This window comes from Anneissia japonica, unplaced genomic scaffold (assembly GCF_011630105.1).
Source record: "Anneissia japonica isolate Jap-2015-1 unplaced genomic scaffold, ASM1163010v1 scaffold9002_len284450_cov133, whole genome shotgun sequence".
Taxonomy (NCBI): Eukaryota; Metazoa; Echinodermata; class Crinoidea; order Comatulida; family Comatulidae; genus Anneissia; species Anneissia japonica.
The window spans coordinates 234,553-255,740 of record NW_022720930.1 but is presented as its reverse complement, the minus strand read 5'-3'; the positions used below and the strand labels follow the sequence as shown (position 1 = coordinate 255,740).

The following is a 21,188-nucleotide window of genomic DNA, read 5'->3' as shown; positions in this document are numbered from 1 at the left end:
CTGGAAGATCCCCCTCAAGAAATCAAGTTCAATAAATATTATTTCAAAAAAATTATTCATTACCTGATACTGAGAGACGTGGCAACCATATTATTTGGCGCAGTTGTAAAGTTTTAGGGTTGTAAAGTGAAAGACAAATATCCTTGGATGGTTCCTTGTGTATGTCTACCCCAGGTGTAAGCTCCCGGGACAGTACTTACGCACTTGCCAAATCTTGCGCACCATTCTAAAACATGATTTTTGAGCTTTGAATTAGGCATGCTTTGAAACGTTGTCATTTGATTGGCCATTCCCACACAAATTATAGGACATTCCCATTTATGTTCCCAAGCTCTTCTCCCCCTCCAACCCACCCTAAATTGGCACCTTTTTTGTTTTCAAGAAGATGAATTTGTACCAGGGGAATTATAGTTAGTGTATAGATAAATTTATCCTTGTATTTCTGTATCCAATATACATAGATAGTTAATTACGCGCTTGACTAGGATTGTTCCCGAAGGAATGGAGGAGGTTGCACGTTGTATATATGATTGATTCTATATCCAATACCCGAGAAGAAAGTACCTGAGAGTAGTTCTTTCTGAAATAGATAGTGTGCTATGTAAATCCTATGGTAAGTAATAAATGAGGCCCCTTTCCTACACTGCAGAAAGAAATTTATTTATTTGCTAAACTGTATTCTGAACACTGGTCACGTTGTTCACCCTACCCTTCCACCTTAGTTATCTTGAAAACAGTCAATTTATTTTTCATATTCACAACGACATTACTTATTATTTTAGCTAGATCCTTTGGTTCATTTTGAGATACGATGTTCCTTTCTTGTTTTAAATTAGGTTTGCATGTAATCCACATCTCTATCAAATTTTTGTGAATCTATAATTATTCTAATTATGCATGTTGAAAATGTAAACATCCAGACCTCTTCATCATGATAGGAGGATGTAGTCTAATGTCCCTGTTGAAAGGTCCAGAGTTCCTGACATGTGTCGCAAATAGCCCACTAAGTTTGGAGTAAATTTTTAAAAGCCATATCTAGATGCCCAGGAATTACACTTTTGAAGTATCTTCATCAAAATTATTGTCTTCTCCAGTGAGTGGCCTGCATTCTACAAAGAGGAATGTGTTTTCTTGGACCCCTATGGCGCTCCAACTGAATTTGTCATACAGTAACTACAATCAACAGAATACTCCCAGAGGCTGCGTAGGTGTTTGAACTATTAACCTAGGTAATACTGCAAAACCCATTGAGGTCATCGCATCATGATACCAACATTATTTTCATCACATGAATGCAAAAATGACTTCCAAATTTATCGTTCAAAGTACAAATGGAAATTATTGATCAAATTCCTTGATGATGATTACTTGCATACTTGCGCCGGATAATATTCCGTATTGTTTCACGTCATGATTCCATTTGAAGTTTCTCGGTGAATTAACTTTCAATTTCCATGCATAAATGAGCATCAAGCCCATTCCCTACGGAGCTTGCTGTGTGCCGTGTGGATATATTCAGTACCTGCATTCAAGCTCATCTGTGTATAGCATAGTATCAGTATTTACTTTACATTTGTGCGTACAAATATATGTTGTGTATAGAATTTATATCAAAGAGACTTAAGCAATTGAGAGAGAATATGCTTCCAAACTTTATTTTGATTTCACAGTGGCTCTCAACATTTGTTAGTGCATGCAGTAATACAATGCAAAAGTATAATACACTACAATATATAATAGTGACTTAAGATCTCTACATTTAACAAAATTTCATAAGGGCACATAGAAAAAATTGTTAGATTATCACACCCACTCTCATTCAAAATTTGGGAAATATCGATGCAGGAATAAAAAAGAAACCCGCCCGCCCTCATCACTTTTGTTTTTTTTTAGAAAAGAGTGATAATCTAATAAATTTTTTTATGTGCCCTAAAATCCCACTGTGTCCCCAATCCTGTAAAAAATTCCTGTTACAATATTGCTGCTGATTGGCTGTTATAGTAAACTTAACTAGATTTCGAAGTTAGCACTCCAAAAAAAAATTCTTGTTTTTCTGATCTGGTGCAAACAGAATTCAATGTTCTGTTGCATACAGGGTATTAAAATAGCAAAAACTGTGACCCCAATGACATTAATAGGAAAAGGGATTCTTTTTATGATAGAAAGTACAAGGTGTTTACAGGAAGGTAGTGAAATAGCTGAATTGCATATGGGGTGTGGTCCGTAATTACTTTAGTAGTAGAAAGATGCTTAGTTCAGCGCCTTTCTGGCTGCTACTGAAGTAATCACTGCAGTTATCGCTCACCAAGGATTTCAATCTTGACCGAGTTTAATAAGAAGGCAATATTGTGGTTTACGTTGGCCGCAACATAAACATTTTAAGTTTATTGACCTGAATGTAAAAAAGTCATTAAAGCTTGATCTAATTTTTATGATAGCTTTTAATATCATTGTCTGCTTGCAGTAATAATATATAAATCAATGTTTTATTATCAAAAAATAAAACATAAAAAAAATGCCATAATTTCTTAGCAGTGAAAAAACTTTGTTGTGAAAAACATGTTTACATTAAAAAGGTATAAAAAGTACATAAAAAAACTATAGTGCCAAAAAAAAAAAAAAAAAATTACTCATCCATTGTATTTTCATTATTATTATTATTATTATTATTATTTATATTCTTGTTACTATCATTATTATTACATAAAAACAAAGCAAATACATTCAAAGACCTTATAAAATTAAAAATTTATTATTATTACTATTATTATTATTCTTATTATTGTTATTTTTTAAAATAAATTATTATTTATATACTTGTTATTATCATTATTATTACATAAAAAGCAAATACATTCAAAGACCTTATAAAATTTAAGAATTTAAAGATTGAAAGATTATATTCGCTGTTCAGAAAGAAGTAAAAATCTTAAATTGCACAAACTATCTAAAAGAATACTAACTCTAAAAGATCGTTTAACTTCTTGTATGAAGACATTGTTTACAGTACGCATGACGTTAGCTTATTATTATGTGGAAACTAGAGTACATACATTGGCATTGCATGATTAATTTGATGAATGACTGTGTTTTACTTTTTACTTGATTAATAGTTTGTTTATCTGTCAGATCCCATGCCATAAAAGAGTACATAATATCTTGCTCAGATTGTCTCCAACATTTAATTCTATTGAGAATGAATGAGAAACTGTCGCTCCAACGCTTTTAATGTTTTAAAAAGAAGATAATGAATGGTAATTGAACTAAAAGTAATTGAATTTCAATGACGTAGGTTGCAATTTGTTTCACTAATATTTTGAATCTTGAAACACCATACCAAAAAAAAAATCCTTGAATAAAACCCTTGGCTTTTTTTTTGCGAACTTTGGATGTCAGACGTTAGGTAGGTAACCCACCCTCCTGTTTCATCGTTGGAATACTTTTTGATGCTCTGTAGTCTTGATACTGTATCTAGCTGGCTAAAAAAGGAGTCAAATGTAGGGCCAATCTTCAAAATAGTACCATTTTAAGGGCGTTGAAATGTTCATGAAAATATTATTTCCAATTATTTTGAAATTGCCTTTATTCATACTAACATTTAATAACAGTAGTAAACTTGCATGTTATGGACAATCCGCACATAAGATGAACTTGATTTAAAAAATGTAATATTTATAGTCGCGTTTAAAGACAACACCCTGTTTTTTTATTGTAATTTGCTATTTTAAGTCTTTGTCTTCTACTCAAGTATGTAGGTAATTGTCTGCATAAAGTAAAAATATCAACTTTTTAAATATGAAATATAAAAATCAATTTTGCAGAGTTCATATCAAGGTTTCAGACATGTTTTGCAGCATATGTATGCCTCTGTACTTAAAATGTGTTAACGTTGTTAATATCGATCCATCATTCTCTACATACCTGTACTTATAGAGATCAGTAACATTTTCTACCAAGGGAGTTTCTATTAAGTTATGTAGGGGCCTCTGTGGAATGTACAATAAGTAAAAAGTTATTCTGTGTAGTACTGTATTTATGCTAGTTATAAAAATTCAATCCTTGGTTTTATATTTCAGGTAACATTTAGAATTCCTAAACAGATAAATATTCTTATTATTTGCTGAAGCTAAAATTGCAGAAAATTATTTATATTTATTATTTTTTTCTTTCATATTTCAATAATAATAATAATATTGGTTGACTTATATAGCGCATTGTAGAGACCTTTACAGTATGCGCGTCCGTTCATTGATTCAAGCACTGGAAAACATACTCAGGTTCCTGGAAAAAAATTTCATAATTTTGCAGCTTTAATTAGCGCATTTTGTGTTTGAACCTACCAGGTACCCACTTGTACTCATGGGTGGAGGAAAGAGAGACCACTATAGAGAAAAGTGCCTTGCCTAAGGACACAAGCAAAATACATAGCGAGGGATTAAACCTCCGACCACAAGGCTGAGAAGCAGGACCGCAGCTTTGGGTTTCTAGATGTAGGTCAGTAACATGATCACCATTCCTCTCACGAATATATGTGTGCGCAGCACCTTTTCCAGGTTAACAAAATCATTCTACTTCTTGCAGAGTAGAAGTGTGATGAAGTCAATAAAAAATGAGACTGCTGGAAATGAAAAAAAACCATTTTGTTAAAATTCATGAAATTTACGTGAAATGTTTTATGTTTCATATGTTGATAATGATAATAATGACCAACTTCATTTCAGCATGGTTGCCCTACAGCATACAACACTTCACCTGGGGCTGTGATCAAATACATAGTTTTTTCATTTCATTTCAGCAACATTTATTTCTTTCATCTTTCTTTGATATATGTATATAGTAGAAAATAATTAAATAGTCATGAATACATGCAAAAAAAAACATGAAATAAAAGTAGAATTGGGTGGATGTAATCTAGAAGATCTTATATTATTCATGTTGTTGTTTAGTACTCTATAGGTATTCAGGCAGTATGCATGTCACCTTTGGAAGAATTGAAAGTCTTATACCTAAAAATAGCAACTTATGATGATCCTGGAATTTCAAAGTGACGTAGTAATCAATTATGCAAATATGCCGGAACAAATCGAAGAAAATAATTTTTAAAATAAGTGAAAGCAAGAAATGAAAGTATATTTTTGTAGGATCAAATACAATTTGTGGGTTTTTTGAGTGTGTTTAAAATGTTAATTGGAGAATTTTATACTTTATGCTTATGTGTAACCTGCATTAGTGTAATTTTTATCGTGCAATTTTTATTAGATACTGTACAAAATACAGGCTGTAAAATACCGTTACAAAAAACAAGATGGGAGATTTTAGTAGCAAAATTAAATTTAATAGTACAGTTCATTTCTAAAAATTAAAGATAGTTGGAGTATTTGAGAAGCCTGTACCCAGTTTGAAAGAACCTCCCCAGGGGCAGATCCAGAGATATCTGAAAGTGTGGGGGTGGGGAGGTGGGGAGAGGCAATCGAGAGACAACACTACACTAGGGGATCCACATCCACAAATGTTTGTTTTCTAGATGCCCGGAAATTACCTCTGAAGCATTTTGGGTGATCAATAATTTCTTTTTCTATATTTTTTTCCCTTTTTTTTTTACTTTGTAAAAGGGCCCCTCCCTTTTATTGTAAATCCCTTCTCCCTTTTCCAGAAATATAAGCAATTTTTAATGTATTGGAGTGCTATGTTCAGAAATTTGAGGTTTTATATCCTTTCCCAACCACGATGGAACTGAGGTGGGTGTAAGAAAATGTTCTTTTGTGAACAATTTAGAATCCTCTTTTAGAAATTCTGCCAGGCTTTATTTTTGCAAATTTATGTAAGTGTGCTGTATCGACTAATAGTTCACTAAATTCATTCAGCTCATAGTGTCTTGAATCCAGTATAATGAAAAGCCAGATTCAGGTTTGTTGTCACCAGGATGTCTTCTTGTATGTTTCCATTTGCATTATGTTAAGGTGTTCAGCATTTTAATTACGTGAATTACAAATGTCTGGAGTCAAGAATCTGGTGACTCTTAACCTTTATTGGTAACATTTAGAAAACACTTAAAAGATACACTTTAAACATTGATTTATCTTGAGCAAAACAATCGGTTTTGATTTAAATAGAGTACTTGAGTTCAAACACTTTTTATGTGTAGACTTTAAAGATATGCTGCAAAAAATTTGAAATACCGGTAAACCTAAAAAATTCAATCAAAAGGATTCAACTATATGGTACCAACTTCCAACTAGAAACACATTTTGAAAAAGAAGATTTTTGGCTGACTTAGAGTTTTTATTATTAAGTACTACAAAAGTCTTTAAATTGATTCCAGCCAGATTAAGGGTCATGCAGAACAATTTAGATATTATCAATTTTATCTGTTAATTGATGGGGATTTTTTCCATTCAAATGTTTAACTGTAAAAATAATAACTTTATAATAAAATAGCATTTGAATATGGGATGGAATTTGAATTTTTTTTTTTTTCAATTTTCCTAGCTCATGAATACAGTTCATCTTTGCAGCTCAAGGGAGATTCTATTCGAATTGATTATATTAATACTATTTATATACAATTCTAAAATGTTAAATAATTTTATATAATCAACATCTTGAATAGAATCAAAGACATGAAAAAATATTTGTATATTATGTAAGTTTTTTAGTGATTTGCATTGTATTGTATTTCATTGAACAACCTCTAGAAACAATAATATTTCTTACAGCTTCGCAAGCTGTATATTAAATCTTACGCTAGACATAATCATTGCAATAACGGCATGATCTAATTAGTGATTGTGCGCAGTACTTTGAGCTGGAAATTTTGACTTTCATTATTTAGATCCATTTGCGGTAGAGTTAGTGATTTCTTTTATTATCTCAGCCAAGATTGTTTACCCGAAAGGCAAATTTCTTAATGTCTTTGTCTAGGTTAATCTCTTTAGCTCTCGATTTCCTCTCTAACAACTTTAGATTGAAGTTTAATGGGAAGAATTCTTGAGACATAAGTTTTAAAATGACACACGATACAAACCTACAGTACTTATGTTACATTATTGTATGCCTTCATTTTGTTTGTTTTTTTTTTGTTATCAATATTTCACTTGATTGGAACTCTTTTGTGACAAATTTTAGCTACATGTAGCTCAGTTGGATAATCTGTTTCAATACCTACTGTGCACTTAGACTCGGAGATCTGTTGGTGCCCGGTTCAATTAGATCTGACTGCTCTTCTCGTGTTTCAGGTAGAGGTCTTAAATTCATTTACTGTATAGACCACTTTCGTGAAAATTGTAATAAAATCTTCCGTTAAACTGGCAACAACCACTGGGGACATCCAGAGGGCTACGCACTTCGCGCTACGTAGTTACCAGTGTGTGCTAAACTTGTCAAGCGAAAACGTCGAGCGTCACGCGGCAAGCGAAGCGAATCGCGCAAAGTTCCCAAGAGTTGACTTTCGGTAAAGAATGTCTCGATTCCAATGATTCGCTCGCCTGTTCCCACTGCTGACCGCGCGCAAAAACCTCGAAATGGCGGGTGGCAACAGAGAAGTGATTTTGTTATCGCATTGATAGACGGAGGGAATCCGAAAAAGTTGGTCTTGGGAATTCGCAGACGAAGCCTCCGCGACCACCACGTGCGCCGCGTCGAAGTTCGAATATTGGGCGTTCGCATGTTCGACTACAAATTCGTTTGCATTTTCACATTGGAAACACCAGTCTCGTCTTCGATTCAGCCGCGCGTGCCAAATTTCGATGCGAAGTTCACTTGATCGCGTTCAGTGGGAACCGGCCTTAAAGAACTTAGTACACTCTTCCGAAAGAATAGAGAATTAATTTCCAGAGAAGTCAGCAGCGGTCAGATCACAGTTTTGGTATTGTTGGGGTTCTGAGGAAGGGCTTTATAATAATTTTCAGTTTCATATTCCGTGAAACCATCACTATTGGATATCTTATACTATTTTCATTAATTTTGATGATCTGAAAACGTACAGTATGGCCACCTCATCATATGAAGCATCTACGGCCACGATATGGACGCCATTTCTGAATACGTACATTTTACTAGAGTATTGCCTGTTCCTAGTTTTAACTTGTTCAATCTGCTTTGTGTCCACTTTACAAAAAAAAGTCTCCTTTTTCCATCATGCGCTCATGAATTAAAAATGGCCTCTTTTATTGAAACTTTTGCATTCAAAATATATATTACAATTGCTATTAAAACAAAGTGTGTTAAAATTATGTATTTGTACATTACATTATTCCTGCAAATTATTGATTGGTAAAAATAAAATTTGCAGATTTCTATGTCTTATGAAAATGTCAAAAAATTGTTTCAAAACTCATTTTGAAGTAAAAATTATCAACTTAAACATACAAATTTGTGAATTTATAACATGTTTACCCTGATAATAATAAATTATCGTACCAGAATTGTTATGTTAGTTGTACTCTACTTAAGAGATCTAATTTATCATCCATCCAGGTGTGTTTTTTTGTCTAATACCATTGTTGCTAGTTAATTTGATATATGATAATTATTTCGCTAGTATCATTTGCTTGACTTTAGCCAAAAGCCAATTATCTCTGTCAGGATTGAGTAAATGTATCGCTTTCATTCTAATGTCCTCGTCCATTGTATGCTATTTATCTGAAAGTATAAATTCAACTTCATTCATTCATTGTAATAAAATAACACATTAAATAAGAAAAATAAGACTGAAATAAATATGATTAATAGGAAACACCAAAGAAACTTAAAAGAGCTTGTTAAATGGTGTCCCCAAAATATGATATAAAGTATTTATTGATATTAAAAAAACATTTAAGTTGTAAACATACCGTAGTTTAAAAGTTGGTACTTTTAACAGTGAACAATAAAGCTATTTATTATACTGTTGTCTAATTTTTATAGTAAGATAAGATTTATTTGTTCTCTCTTTTATAACAGAGGAACACTCACATGCAGGAGAGGTTCAACCCATAGTTACAAAACAACAACTGACAATATATAAAAATTAATTATTGAAAAGATAAATGAGTAAAGAAAAAATACTGGACAAGCAAAAGCAATGTTATTCTCATTATTCTGTAGTAATTATTAAGGAATAACTTAATGTACAAAAAAAGAAATAGAGAAAGAAAAGAAAAAAAAATATAGAATTCCATTACAGAATATAAAGTAAATAAATAAATAAAAATGACAACAAATATTAATAATCAAATCATAATTATTGAATTCCTAAGGTACACGGACTATTTATTTGAAAAAAAAAATGTGATGTGCCTGTGGTCATGGTGATATCACATCATGACCTTATATAGGCACATCAGTAGTATTATATATTTTTATATTTAATGAATAATCCACGCAAAAAGGAGGCTTCTCCCCTTCCAACTCTTCATCCACAGCTGCCACAAAATAATTGAACTTATACAAGTTGTGGTCATTCATAATCTAAAATTGGAATTAAATTGTCTGTCTCGAGCTTTTCAGTTTGCATTCTAATTTAAAAATGGCACATCAGGTGGTAGTAAACTTAATACTGTAAGACTGAACCGACAGTGTGTTGCACTCAAAACACATGTAAACAAGATAATTAAAGTGCAAACATATAGAATTTTTTCCCATAAAAACTAATTTCACTTAATGAGACCGAGAAATGAAGATGTAAATTGCAGTAAAATTCTTTACAATTGTTCGAACTCAATTCATTTTTATGTATGCAATTGTGAATAATGATGTGGTTATTGGATGCTCTAAGCACAAACAGTCCATCAATGCAAAATATATGATGATAGAAATAGCAGTTTAGCTCTGCAGTGCTGTAATGGTAACTGTACTGCAAGTCACCGGTTGGATCTCTGTGGTGATGTAATTATTTTGTTTGCGCAATTAATTTTAGTCCAACTACTGTAATTGTTGAGTGTACAGTAGCTCTAGATTGTTGGTTAAGATGCTAGCCATCTAGTCCCAGAGTGCTGAGTTCAAATCCTGCAATGTTGATAAGGTGAAGGTATACTGTATTTTGTTGGTCCTGTAATCAACATAGTTTCTCTCTCAGTACAATTTATATAATAAAATAAATGTTTGTCTTGAAAAGGAAATTACGACAGGTTTCCCTCCAATTAAAGACAACTTTAAAGACCATGGTTTTCATGGTATTTGGTACTTTAGTATTTTATTAGAAAATCAATTATAAAAATAAAAGATATTCATTTAGGGCCACAAAATTTTGGTCTTTAATAGAGGTGGTTTTAATTGGAGTGGTCTTCAATTAGAGGGAGGTCTGTACTTAGAAAATGATTAAGTTTGCTACTGGCATATCCTTGGCCCAAAATAAATATAAAATTAATAATTAACTACTGCTATGAACAAAATGCTACATCGATATTATTTAACTTGGAAATTTAAAGATAATATTAGCATATCAGCATTTTAAAATTCAGGGAAATTTTTTTGCTATTAATATGTATCACCAGTCATCCATAAAGTGTCAAAAATAATTATTGCTTAAATTATTTTTTTATTTGCATTTACGGCAAACAAGGTTTGAGAAGTTGCTCTAGGTACGGTACAAGGAGTATAGTAATAATTAGATAGTATTACTCTTAAATTGGGTTACATGATGATAGAACCAAAACATAAAGTAATATGCAAGTAAAGCAATTCTAGAGAGAATTTTAAATTAACATCGACATACTTAAAGCTTCAGTGTGATTAAAAGACGTTAATCTAGTCCAATTGAAAACAATTTTGATAACTGAACAAGTGGATGTAGACTGGTTTAAAGAAAAGATGTCTCTTACTGCCAGAAGCTAAACATTTATATACTGTATTGCCTTTGAAAATAAGAAATTATAGTATATTTTATTTCATGTCTTTAGTTCCCCCAAGCTATGTTTTGATGTTAAGGATTTATTGATTATATTGAAGTTGACGGTTCCATCAGTGTCATATTTATTGATATTTTCTCCTCTTGTCCCCTGTAATTCATATTAATAAAATAACTGGATTTTATTTCTATTTTAACTGAGGTTATGAACCTTATAATAGGAAATTGCCATTTTGAAAAATATGAATATAGCTTGGTTTAAAGAAGATAACTCTTACTGCCAAAAGCTAAACTTTTATATGCTATACATTGCCTTTGAAAGTAAGAAATTATAGTATTTATTTCATGTCTTTAGCTCCCTCAAGCTATGTTTTGACATTTAGAAAATTTAAGTTTATTGATTACATTGAAGTTTTACAGTTCTGTCAGTGTCATGTTTATTGATATTTGCTCCCATTGTCTGCTGCTGATATCTTTGTATGTCTTGGTAACTTAGATATATTTAATTTATGTAAGTTTTCCGTTGCCATATTTATGTATCTTATTCTTTCCAATACAATTCTTAATATAATTGCAATAAATTTCACTAAAAATAAGCAAATGCATACTGTAGGTACGCTAAAAGACAGTCCTCTCATTTCCATTCTACACTAAACCTGAAACTTAGAAAATCCACAATTTTCTATTCTGGCCCTATTTTATGGAACTCTCTCTCCCCAACACAATCTGATTAACTGTATTGTAGTTAAAACTAAAAAGGAAAAACTGTGGTATAGTGAACGAGATACAGATTTTTTAATATTTAAAAACTGGGGGGAAAATGCGTAACCGCCCATTTTTACACCTTTTCCCCCAGTTTTTTAATATTCAAAAATCTGTATCTTATTCACCGTTGCTCAGTTTTTGATCAAACTACTTTTTTCTGTCTTAGAAAATTTTTTTTCCTCCGGAGCCTTGCTTTAAGAGTTTGTATTTTTTTAAATTTTTCTTGCGAGCCTCATTTGCATTAAGCATTTCGCTTTTTGAGGTCTCGCTACTCCATATTATATTGTATTATGTATGTATAATTGTTCTATGTGTGAAATATCAAATAAAGTCAATCAATCAATCTACTCAGTACATTCCTAAATGCTTATGGGGAAAAAATCGCAAGTGATTCAGGTAGGAATCATACCCATGATCTCCAGATAACTGGCCTGGTATCATAAACCATTAAAGATGACCATCCAATGCTTGGTGGCTAAGGGTCAAATTTGATCTTAAGTTTCATAATTATTGACATTTTTCTCTTCTTATTCCCAATAATTCATATCAATAAAATAAAACAACTGGATTTTATTTTTATTTTAATAATAAATGTGTGGTTCTGAACCTTTGGTTATAAATGATGGTTTTGTCTATAACATGATGTGTTATAAGTACAGAATACTCAGTACATTCCCAAATACTTAATAAAAAAAAATCACAAGTGATTCATGTAAGAATCGAACCCACAACCTTCAGATAACTATAGTCTGGTATCATCCATTTAACCACTAAGCTTGAGCGCTTGGTGGCTAGGGTTGAATTTGATCCCTTAGTAGCACTGGGTATGCCTACTGTCGCACAATGGTATTGGATATTTGTTTATGTCAGTGTGTAAAATGTAGTAATAAATTTGCTGTCTATATTAAGTTACAAATAATAAATTTAAAGCATAATAACATTCATATTGAATTTCTTACTTTGGATTATTTCTCATATCAAATATTAGATTTAGGAACATGTTCTATATTGTCAATTAACAGATGTCACTATATGCTTTCTATAACATTGCCACCCAAAACATTTAAAAATGAATTAAATTTGTTACACATTCACTTTTGCAAAAAAATAGAGTTAAATCTCCCTGCTTTACATCTCCCTGGTTAAAGTTTGCATGTTCGAACTGTGCAATAAATTGTCGTACGCTTTTGAAATTGTACGGGATTGTATATCTATAGACATTGTGATTATATGTGGAATTTTAATTACAACCGTTGTTGTTTTTGTTTTGCCCCGTAATCTTGTACTGTAGTTACGTTGTTTTGCCACGGAAAACCACTAGATTTTAAATTTTGTGCTTAAAGAAAAGTGGTGCTATATCCGAAACTAATCATTATTGAGACCTGAAATTTTTGACTGGTAATTCAGACAGGTGCAGATCCAGTGGGGTGGGGGGGGGGATGAGGGCCCATGCCCATGCCCCCTCCCCCGTCGGTCAAGATGAAAAATAAAAAAGAGGGAGAAAATTTGAGTTAAGGAGATGAAAAAGGGGAAAACTGAGTGCACCCATGAGTTTAGTGGCGATCTAGCAGTGGGAGAAAGGAGAGCTCAATTGTTTACCACTTATTTACACCAACCATGGTGGGACGGAGGTGGGCGTGGCGGCATGGACTTTATATTGTGCTCTCCTTGTGTTTCGACTGAGGAATTGTCTCCTGGTATACTGCCTAATTCTCCACCAGATGAATCCCACTGGAACAAATCTTCGGACTTGGTAGGATCGTTAGTGTCATCCACACCAAAAATACTCTTTATTTTTAGAGTAATGGTAATATTTTAAGATCCGCTAATTTTTGGTTCTAATTTTTTTTTATATGGAAAGTAACATTGATACAATAAACAATTATGATTTTTTATTTTTTTATTTTTAAGTTTACAATAATATATTAGTAAAAACCAAAACTACACTATTAAAATGTCCTCATTAATTCACATTTATTGTGATCTCACCATTGTTTAGCGAAAATAAATGTGAAAAATATTCTTACCTGAAGACCAAATTACAGAACTGTTTTTAAAATTATGTTAGTTTTGTAATGAGATTTTCGTTTGCGTATTAAGTGAACATCATATTTGAAATTCCACACTAGCAGTGTACTTGATATTTCGATCACGTATGAACGAAATATGTTTAATATTTGTCACGTTTTAAGTAGCGATCAACAATATAGGTGGTACAAGTAACATTTGAATATGTATAATGAATATTCATACATTCAATTTGCATAAACTTAAATAAGTACTTACTGTAGACATGGATTTTATTGTAATAAATATCATTGAATAATCATAATTAAATATATTAAAATGATCAGATTTTCCTAGAAAATTAAAAAAATATAATTTATGGATTTAAAGAAAAATTGATCAGTTGATATTTTATTTTAATATTTGAACAGTTTTTCATATGGGGTGTTTCTACTGAAAGTTTCAATAGAAACGGTTCTCCTTATCATTGATTGATATATACAGTAGATTGCCGAAATAAGGACTAATAACAACACCACAAGTAAATGATTCAGTGCATTTCGACACGACGTAAGAACCTGTTGTTTTTTTTTTCTATTGCCACACGAAATTGTTCTTTAAAAGAGAATTGATAGAAACTTTTTTTATCCAGTAGAAAGACACCCATAAAAACAGCATTGTAAGTTAACGTACATTAATTTTACCAACATAAACAAAAGATCAGTTTTATGTCTAAGTACTTACACAATATACAATATACACGATTCAATATTAGATCACTGTAATACAGTCAGGGAATTAAATTGATCGAAATTTGATAACACCTATGTGGTGTTATGTTTAAACTTACCACTTTACAAATTACCAATGTTATACTGTAGTTCATTGAACATTTGAATTTAAATATTCAAATTTTGAGAAAGATTTAACTCTCTTTATTGTGCTATATAATGTTACCAAATATTCCTAGTAGTAATATGTTGTATTCTTTATAAAAAAAAAAATTAAAATACTCTGCAGACAGTATGATAAACTGCCAAGAGAAAGTTATATATTTTGGGGGTTGGGGAGATATAGTACAGACAGATATTTGACCTATGAGAATTATTCAAAGGAGGGATATTTTATTTTGATGCTGTAGTAGATGTTTTGTATTTTAGCTCAATTCTATATTACAAAAATTATAGAAAATTTCATATTCCACTATAAAACAGTGCATATTTTTTATTCTTACATTTTAGCACCATGTTTCATTAAGATTTTGTGATTTAACTACAGTAAATTTGATATTTTAAATATTTTATGAATAATTAATTATTTTCAGTCCTACATATTTTGGAAACCAAATAATTTAGCTTATTTCTTGGCATAACATGAACAAAATTCAATATTATATTTTGATACCCTGTCAAAATAAAATATTATATTATTAGTCTAATTATTATAGTTTTGTTATATTTATGTATGTTAACGTGCATACTTGAAAATTTGTACAAAGTACAAGTTGTTGACGTACAGTGCTGTACATAACAACCTCATTACCTTGAACGTCATTTGAAGGTATTTGGATCAATTGGAAGATAAAGTGTTTTTTTGAAGTAATATCATGGTATTAATATTGTTCACTGAATATTAAGAATTATCAACATTTTGATATTATTTAATGATCAAAATATTACATTTGTAATGCGTAAAGCAAGATATCTGTGTTACCCCAGATTTTATTATATAGTAGTTTTTATCAACATATTTATATATTTAATATATTTTTCAAATAGAATAGGAACAAAAATCTGAAGATAATTTTTGTAATTCCCAACTAAATATAATAAATAATTTTGTAGGAATACTGTTAGATAGATGTAAATACTGTAAATGTACTACTATAACAATAATTTATAAAAATAAAGTATTTAAACAAATTTAACAATGATCATTTTTTTTTTATTTAACCTTAACAATAGTTTATAATACATTTCATCAAATATGGTATTGTAGTACTTTCAAATAGTTCTACATTATCATATTTTCAATATATTTCCGACAAATTGTTGATATAAAATAGAATGGAGGTACTGTATTCCCTGGTTATACTGTGCTCACGATTTCATGTATACTTAAATTTTCATATAGTGGAACTTCTCGTATTCGTCTTGGTCTCTTTGCCTTTGGCGTCGGCCTAAGTGACGCATTCTCGTGAGAATTTTGCCATGCATATATAATTTCGAAATCTTCTTGTTTATACGATTTAGGTTGTATCGTTAATTTCTCCTGCCGTTTTCTCTTCGTCCAACACCACACCCAGATGAAATTATTAACGAATAAAACTCCAAGGAATCCAAACGCCATGGATTCCGCTAACAGCGATTTAATAAACCACATATCACATTCATCAGAGTCTGTTTGCTGTCGAGTTCTTGCATCAACCATTACAATTCTAAAGTAATCAACCAGAGATGAACAGTTATCTGTTGTTGATAAACTATTCCAACATTTGTTTATATTATTTGTTCCATTAACTGGTTTGCAAGTTAAATTACTTTGCTTTAATGAACTTTGTGCTTCTGTACTGTCAACCAAAATATCTGAACTACAATTTTCTAGGTTTTCTTCATCGGTACACTGAAATTTCCAATTATTTTCTTTTGGTTTAATGAGATAATAACAGGCATCAGAATCAGGAAGATGTTTTGATGTTTTGGTACAGGCAATTTTCTTCAAAACAAGAATACTGTTCAATTTTTGTTCAGTAGATATCGTAGAGTTTAATAACTCTTTACTGTTTTCATTGGATTTATTTAAAGCTACTGGTGTTTTATTCTTTTTGTGTATACTCACACTCGAGGTGTCCTGCATTTTTCCGATTTCTCCCGGCACAGATTCAGGTGTGGGTAGCTGCGGTCGAAGTGAATTTGTGTTTGTTGTAGGCATGAACTTTCTGTATGTTTGCGGCTTGTCAGTATTCCATTTAGGAAGTGTTACCATCACCGTTTCATCAGTTGCCTTTATCATACATTCAACCGTGAGCATTATACAAAATAAAATGAAAAGTGTTTCTGGTTTTGTTTTCCAGTCCATTTTGGTTTCCTTTGAATAATTCAATAGTTTTTCTCGTATTTAAATTCCAGAAGCAGGTCCAATCTCTCTTCTGTCATTGTCGAGAATATTGTATAATACTAATATGATGATTGATCCAACTTAATTCCGCGTAAAAGTCAATAGCATACATTTCGCGACACTGATGACAGGCAAATTAAATTGCTGATACCGTTTGCAAAGTTACGCTCGTCGCACTAGCCTTATTTCTCACCTATTAATGTGGACAATTCCATTCCCGTGAGACTATTTTAACTGGTTGTCCATGCATCAAAGATGAATAGCCTCATTTCATTTCTGGTCCATGTGACAATAGCTTTTCATTTGACCAAACTAATGAGTTTTATCGTACGTTGAGTGATCATGAGAATATCATGCCCCAAAGCGTGGTAAATGTCTGGATGTCAATCTCCACTGTTTTCATCCACTTATTGATTATTTCAACATTAAAGATGAGCGGACCTCTTGCTGGTGTCAAGCCTGGAACAGTGAGTTGAGAACTGCATCACGTTCCACTAAATAAACAATTATCACAAAGTAATTCCCCTGAAATTTATTTACGCTCTCACAATATTGAAATTCTCGTTACTTTCAAATATTATCATCTGTGAAGCAACTAGCTTTTCATGATTATAGATAAAAGCAAATTATTTATCTCCTGCATCCCATCAAAGTTGTTTACTGCAGAATAAGATGCAATCTACTTTAATAAACACATGTTTAATTCCCTTCAATGCTTTGACAATGCTTCACTGATACAAGTTTACATACCAAATATAATTGTCCATCAGTTTTATACTTTAGTTTCTCATAAAGTATATTTCAGTGTTGCTGTTTCTGTAGACCATCTAGTTTTTCTGTGTTCTTCTTGAGAATTGCTTTGAAAATAAAAAATACTACACTGCCAATTTCATTTGCTTTCCCGTATGACTGCTGTGTGACGTGTTGAGATAAGCGCATTTCACTGCAGATTTACCTGTGATAAGTTGCAATTCCCAGCAGATTTACCGAATTAAGTTGGTATTTTTCTTCAAGTCTTGTCTCAATAAATCTGAAAAAGTAATCATCAAATCACCATCTGCTTCCAGGGATAATTTGCATAATTAGCCATTCTCTATGCAAGCAGTAATATTTTTCATTTGCCGAGCTCAGTCTGTCGTGACTTGTAATGTGCATTCAAGCATGAAGTCTTCCTACATGTGCACGTATTCTGTGCACACATTCAGTATAGAATGGACACGGTCTCAACACATTTGCTTTGTCTGAAATGCTATTGTTTTTCAAGATCAAGAGAAACTGAGACAATTTTATAAGGATGCATTACCTTTGACCTTTCATTTTAATTTTATATTGCCTGAAGCGTAAACAGCTTTGTTATTCCCCAGCTGACTGTGTTGGTTTACAATAATAATAATTTTAACATTTTCATGACATTTAAAAATTAAAAGGAAAAAAAAAATCAATTTATATTCAATTCAAGGTAGAGGTTTCGCTGTTGTTTTGAACAGAAGCATTTTTTTTTAGTTGATTTTGATTTTCTCCAGCTTGAAGGTTAACATAAGCCTCCACAAAAAACATGGTAAACTTGATTAATTGCTTCAAAAATATTTGTTATATCCTGCCTACTGTATTATTTGTTTAATTGCGAGTTGTCATCAACTACCAATGTTACTTTAATTTTTTGTTGATAATAATGTTAATTATTCTTCTTTAAACTTGGGGTTTGTCTTATACGTGGATAGTCTGTAAATTTACAGTAATTTTATTATACATATAACATGATTTTATTTTCATAGTTTTTAGCTCTGTATACTAATTATATCTTTAAAGAGTGATTTTATTTTGTTATACTAGAGTTGTATATTAAATTTGTAGTTTTTATTTTTTTTTTCTTTTTGTAAGAAACTTTACTCTAATGGACATTTCCTGAGTGTCAATCAAATTTAACAACTGACCAATCAGAACATGACCAGCAATATGCGCATGTCCCACAAATGCACGTACAGTATTTGCGTATGTGTTTTACAGGACACTGTTGTTTTGTGGGACCTTCTGAAAGGTCCATTACCTGCTATTCATTTAGGATGGGTTCAACTGTAATAGCTCATTTGCACAAAAATGAACACTATTCTAAGAAGAAAGGTCTTGTCCCGATTATCAAATTTTCATTGACAAAATAAAAACTGTTGTATGCCCATATATGGTCATGTTGTGATGTCATCATGACTATATACTTATTCTTTATTTAGCCAATGAAAAAATGTACAAATCAAAATCCAAGATGACAAGGAATGACCAAACTCTGGCCCTCAAGCTGGTCATTCCACCTTAGAAATTGATTAAATAAATACAAAAATATAACTTTCTTTAACTACAAAAGATTTGCCAGAGGAAAATTTGATTAAGAAAAGGATCGATAAAAGACAGCAAAAACTAGATAGCAAAAATAGCAATAATACAGTATTTATGGTAGGCATGTCACATGATTTTGTCAAGTAAAATTTGATAGTCTGCTCAGGGCTTAAAGCAAATTGTCTTGAGGTGTCCTGACCATAGTTTCTAACAAGAAAATTTATTTACATTTTACATTACATACTTTTTCGCCTACTTTAATAATCACATTTAAAAACAGTCATATTTTAAATTGTTAATACAAACAATTTCTGTCTTTGGCCGCAGGGTAAATGTCTTTATACTTGAATATAAAATAAAATCCAGAAAGATTTCTCTACAAAGTATGTCAATCGAGTCATGCCTTTGGGAAAGTTCATTGTACTCGCACCGTTGATTGGCTTTTGTCTAATTATTCGCCCGAAAGGATAACAAGATTATTTATACCCTGCAGTATTATACCTTTTATCGCTTGAATACTCCAATATTATTCTAAGTAATTTCCTGAAAGCTTTAGGAACAATATGTCAGTTTACTTTAAAAGATTGAAGTATGTGAATGTAGAGCAAATACTCACCTCAAGTCACAAGGTTTTGGTTCAAACAAACTCCACTTCATACTTTTTTTCATGAGATGGTCTCAGCTGAAAAACATAGATTCCCTACTCTGAGGATAAGGAAATAGCCTGGATTGAACTGGAAGTAGCTATCGTACATAATGTATTATACTTTCTTATCTGAGATTAATCAGTTGACATTTCTATCACACAGTAAATGCTCAAATAAGCACTGCACTTGAATAAGCGCCGCGCCAAACCTGATTTTTTTCACTAAGCGCCGCTCTCGTATTAGCGCCGCAGCACTTAATCAAGAGTATATAATAATTACCCTGTGTGTCATGAAACACTTTCGAGAAGCAGGGTTTTAAATACAATGTATAGTGTTAAAATGAATAAATAACACAAAGAAGACGCATGCATTTTTTTTATGAAAGTTTATTTACAATGACTAGGACCTATGATAGGCCTACCGAACTACAAGAATATGTGAGATAGGTAACAGGCATGGAAAGTGCAATGGTATACTTACATAAATTCAGAGTACAAAACTCCACCCTTGTTTCTTCAGAGAGGGCATAGACCATACCTTTCCAGAAAATGCACAGATTCCATACTAGAGTATTCATCACTCAGGATTAACGTGAAAGTAGCCACATGTACTCATATAAATTCAGAATTCTTTATTGAATTAAAACTCTACTACCACCACCTTTGTTTCATCAGTCCTTTTTCAGAAAATGCAAAGATTCCTCCATTTTCCTTAACAGAAATTTCCTCAAAAATCAAAATTTGTGTTGAAGTAGAAAAGGCACAGTGACCTTGTTACCTGTAGTCTGATAAACAGTTAATTCGAAGACTAACAGCACTTCAAAGACTGACAAACTATATTGGCACCAGTGGTGGCTCCAGAATTTGCCTGAGGGGGGTCCGAGGTCCCCGAGTGGGGGATTTAGCTGATGAAAAAAGTGGGTGTGGTCGGGCGTCACTCAAAATATCTCGAAAGTAATTCATGGGGGCGAATCCCCCCAAAAATATGACAATTTAGGGGTTTTAAAGGCTTCTTTCATCGATTTTGATTCTCCCCCGACAAATTGTGGTTTTTCTCTCCAACGGGGGGGGGGGTTGGGGAACATGATCCCCGGGCACCTTACCCCTTGCTTGCTCACCGCTGATTGGCACAGCTTTTGGTCTTCATCAGGTGATAAATCTCAAACAAAGATTTACAGTATGAAAGATGTTTTAGCTTTACTTCAAAGATTAAAGTGGAAGTAGCCTACACACAGTGTACTGTATTGCACTCACATAAAGTAACAGTTTATTCTTGGTTGAAGAAAAACTCCACTACGAGCCTTATTTCATCAGATTGGAAAGAGCTACAATATGCAGAAAATGCACTTATTTCCTTTATTAACTATTAAATATGAGCTGGTAGTAAATTATTTTCTAATGTAGGTTTAGTAATTTAAAACATCTGTCTGTGATAGTATCTGAATTTATATCATTGCTTACTTCATTTAAATTGGATTGGATTTATTCAGTGTAAAC

The 21,188-nt window shown here is 32.0% G+C and overlaps 2 protein-coding genes across 4 annotated transcripts in view; one reads left to right on the top strand and one right to left on the bottom strand.

Annotated features, from left to right (window-relative positions):
* LOC117111450 (5'-nucleotidase domain-containing protein 1-like) overlaps positions 1–21,188 on the top strand; it is a 55,053-nt gene that overhangs the window by 10,827 nt on the left and 23,038 nt on the right. The gene's annotated exons all lie outside the window — the stretch shown is intronic.
* Positions 13,168–19,923, bottom strand: LOC117111449. The gene is made up of 2 exons (XM_033254371.1): positions 19,662–19,923; positions 13,168–17,744 (listed from the first exon to the last, which is right to left on the bottom strand). Exon 2 carries the CDS (start codon positions 16,673–16,675, stop codon positions 15,686–15,688), a length of 990 nt encoding a protein of 329 aa, XP_033110262.1. The 5' UTR covers positions 16,676–17,744; positions 19,662–19,923; the 3' UTR covers positions 13,168–15,685.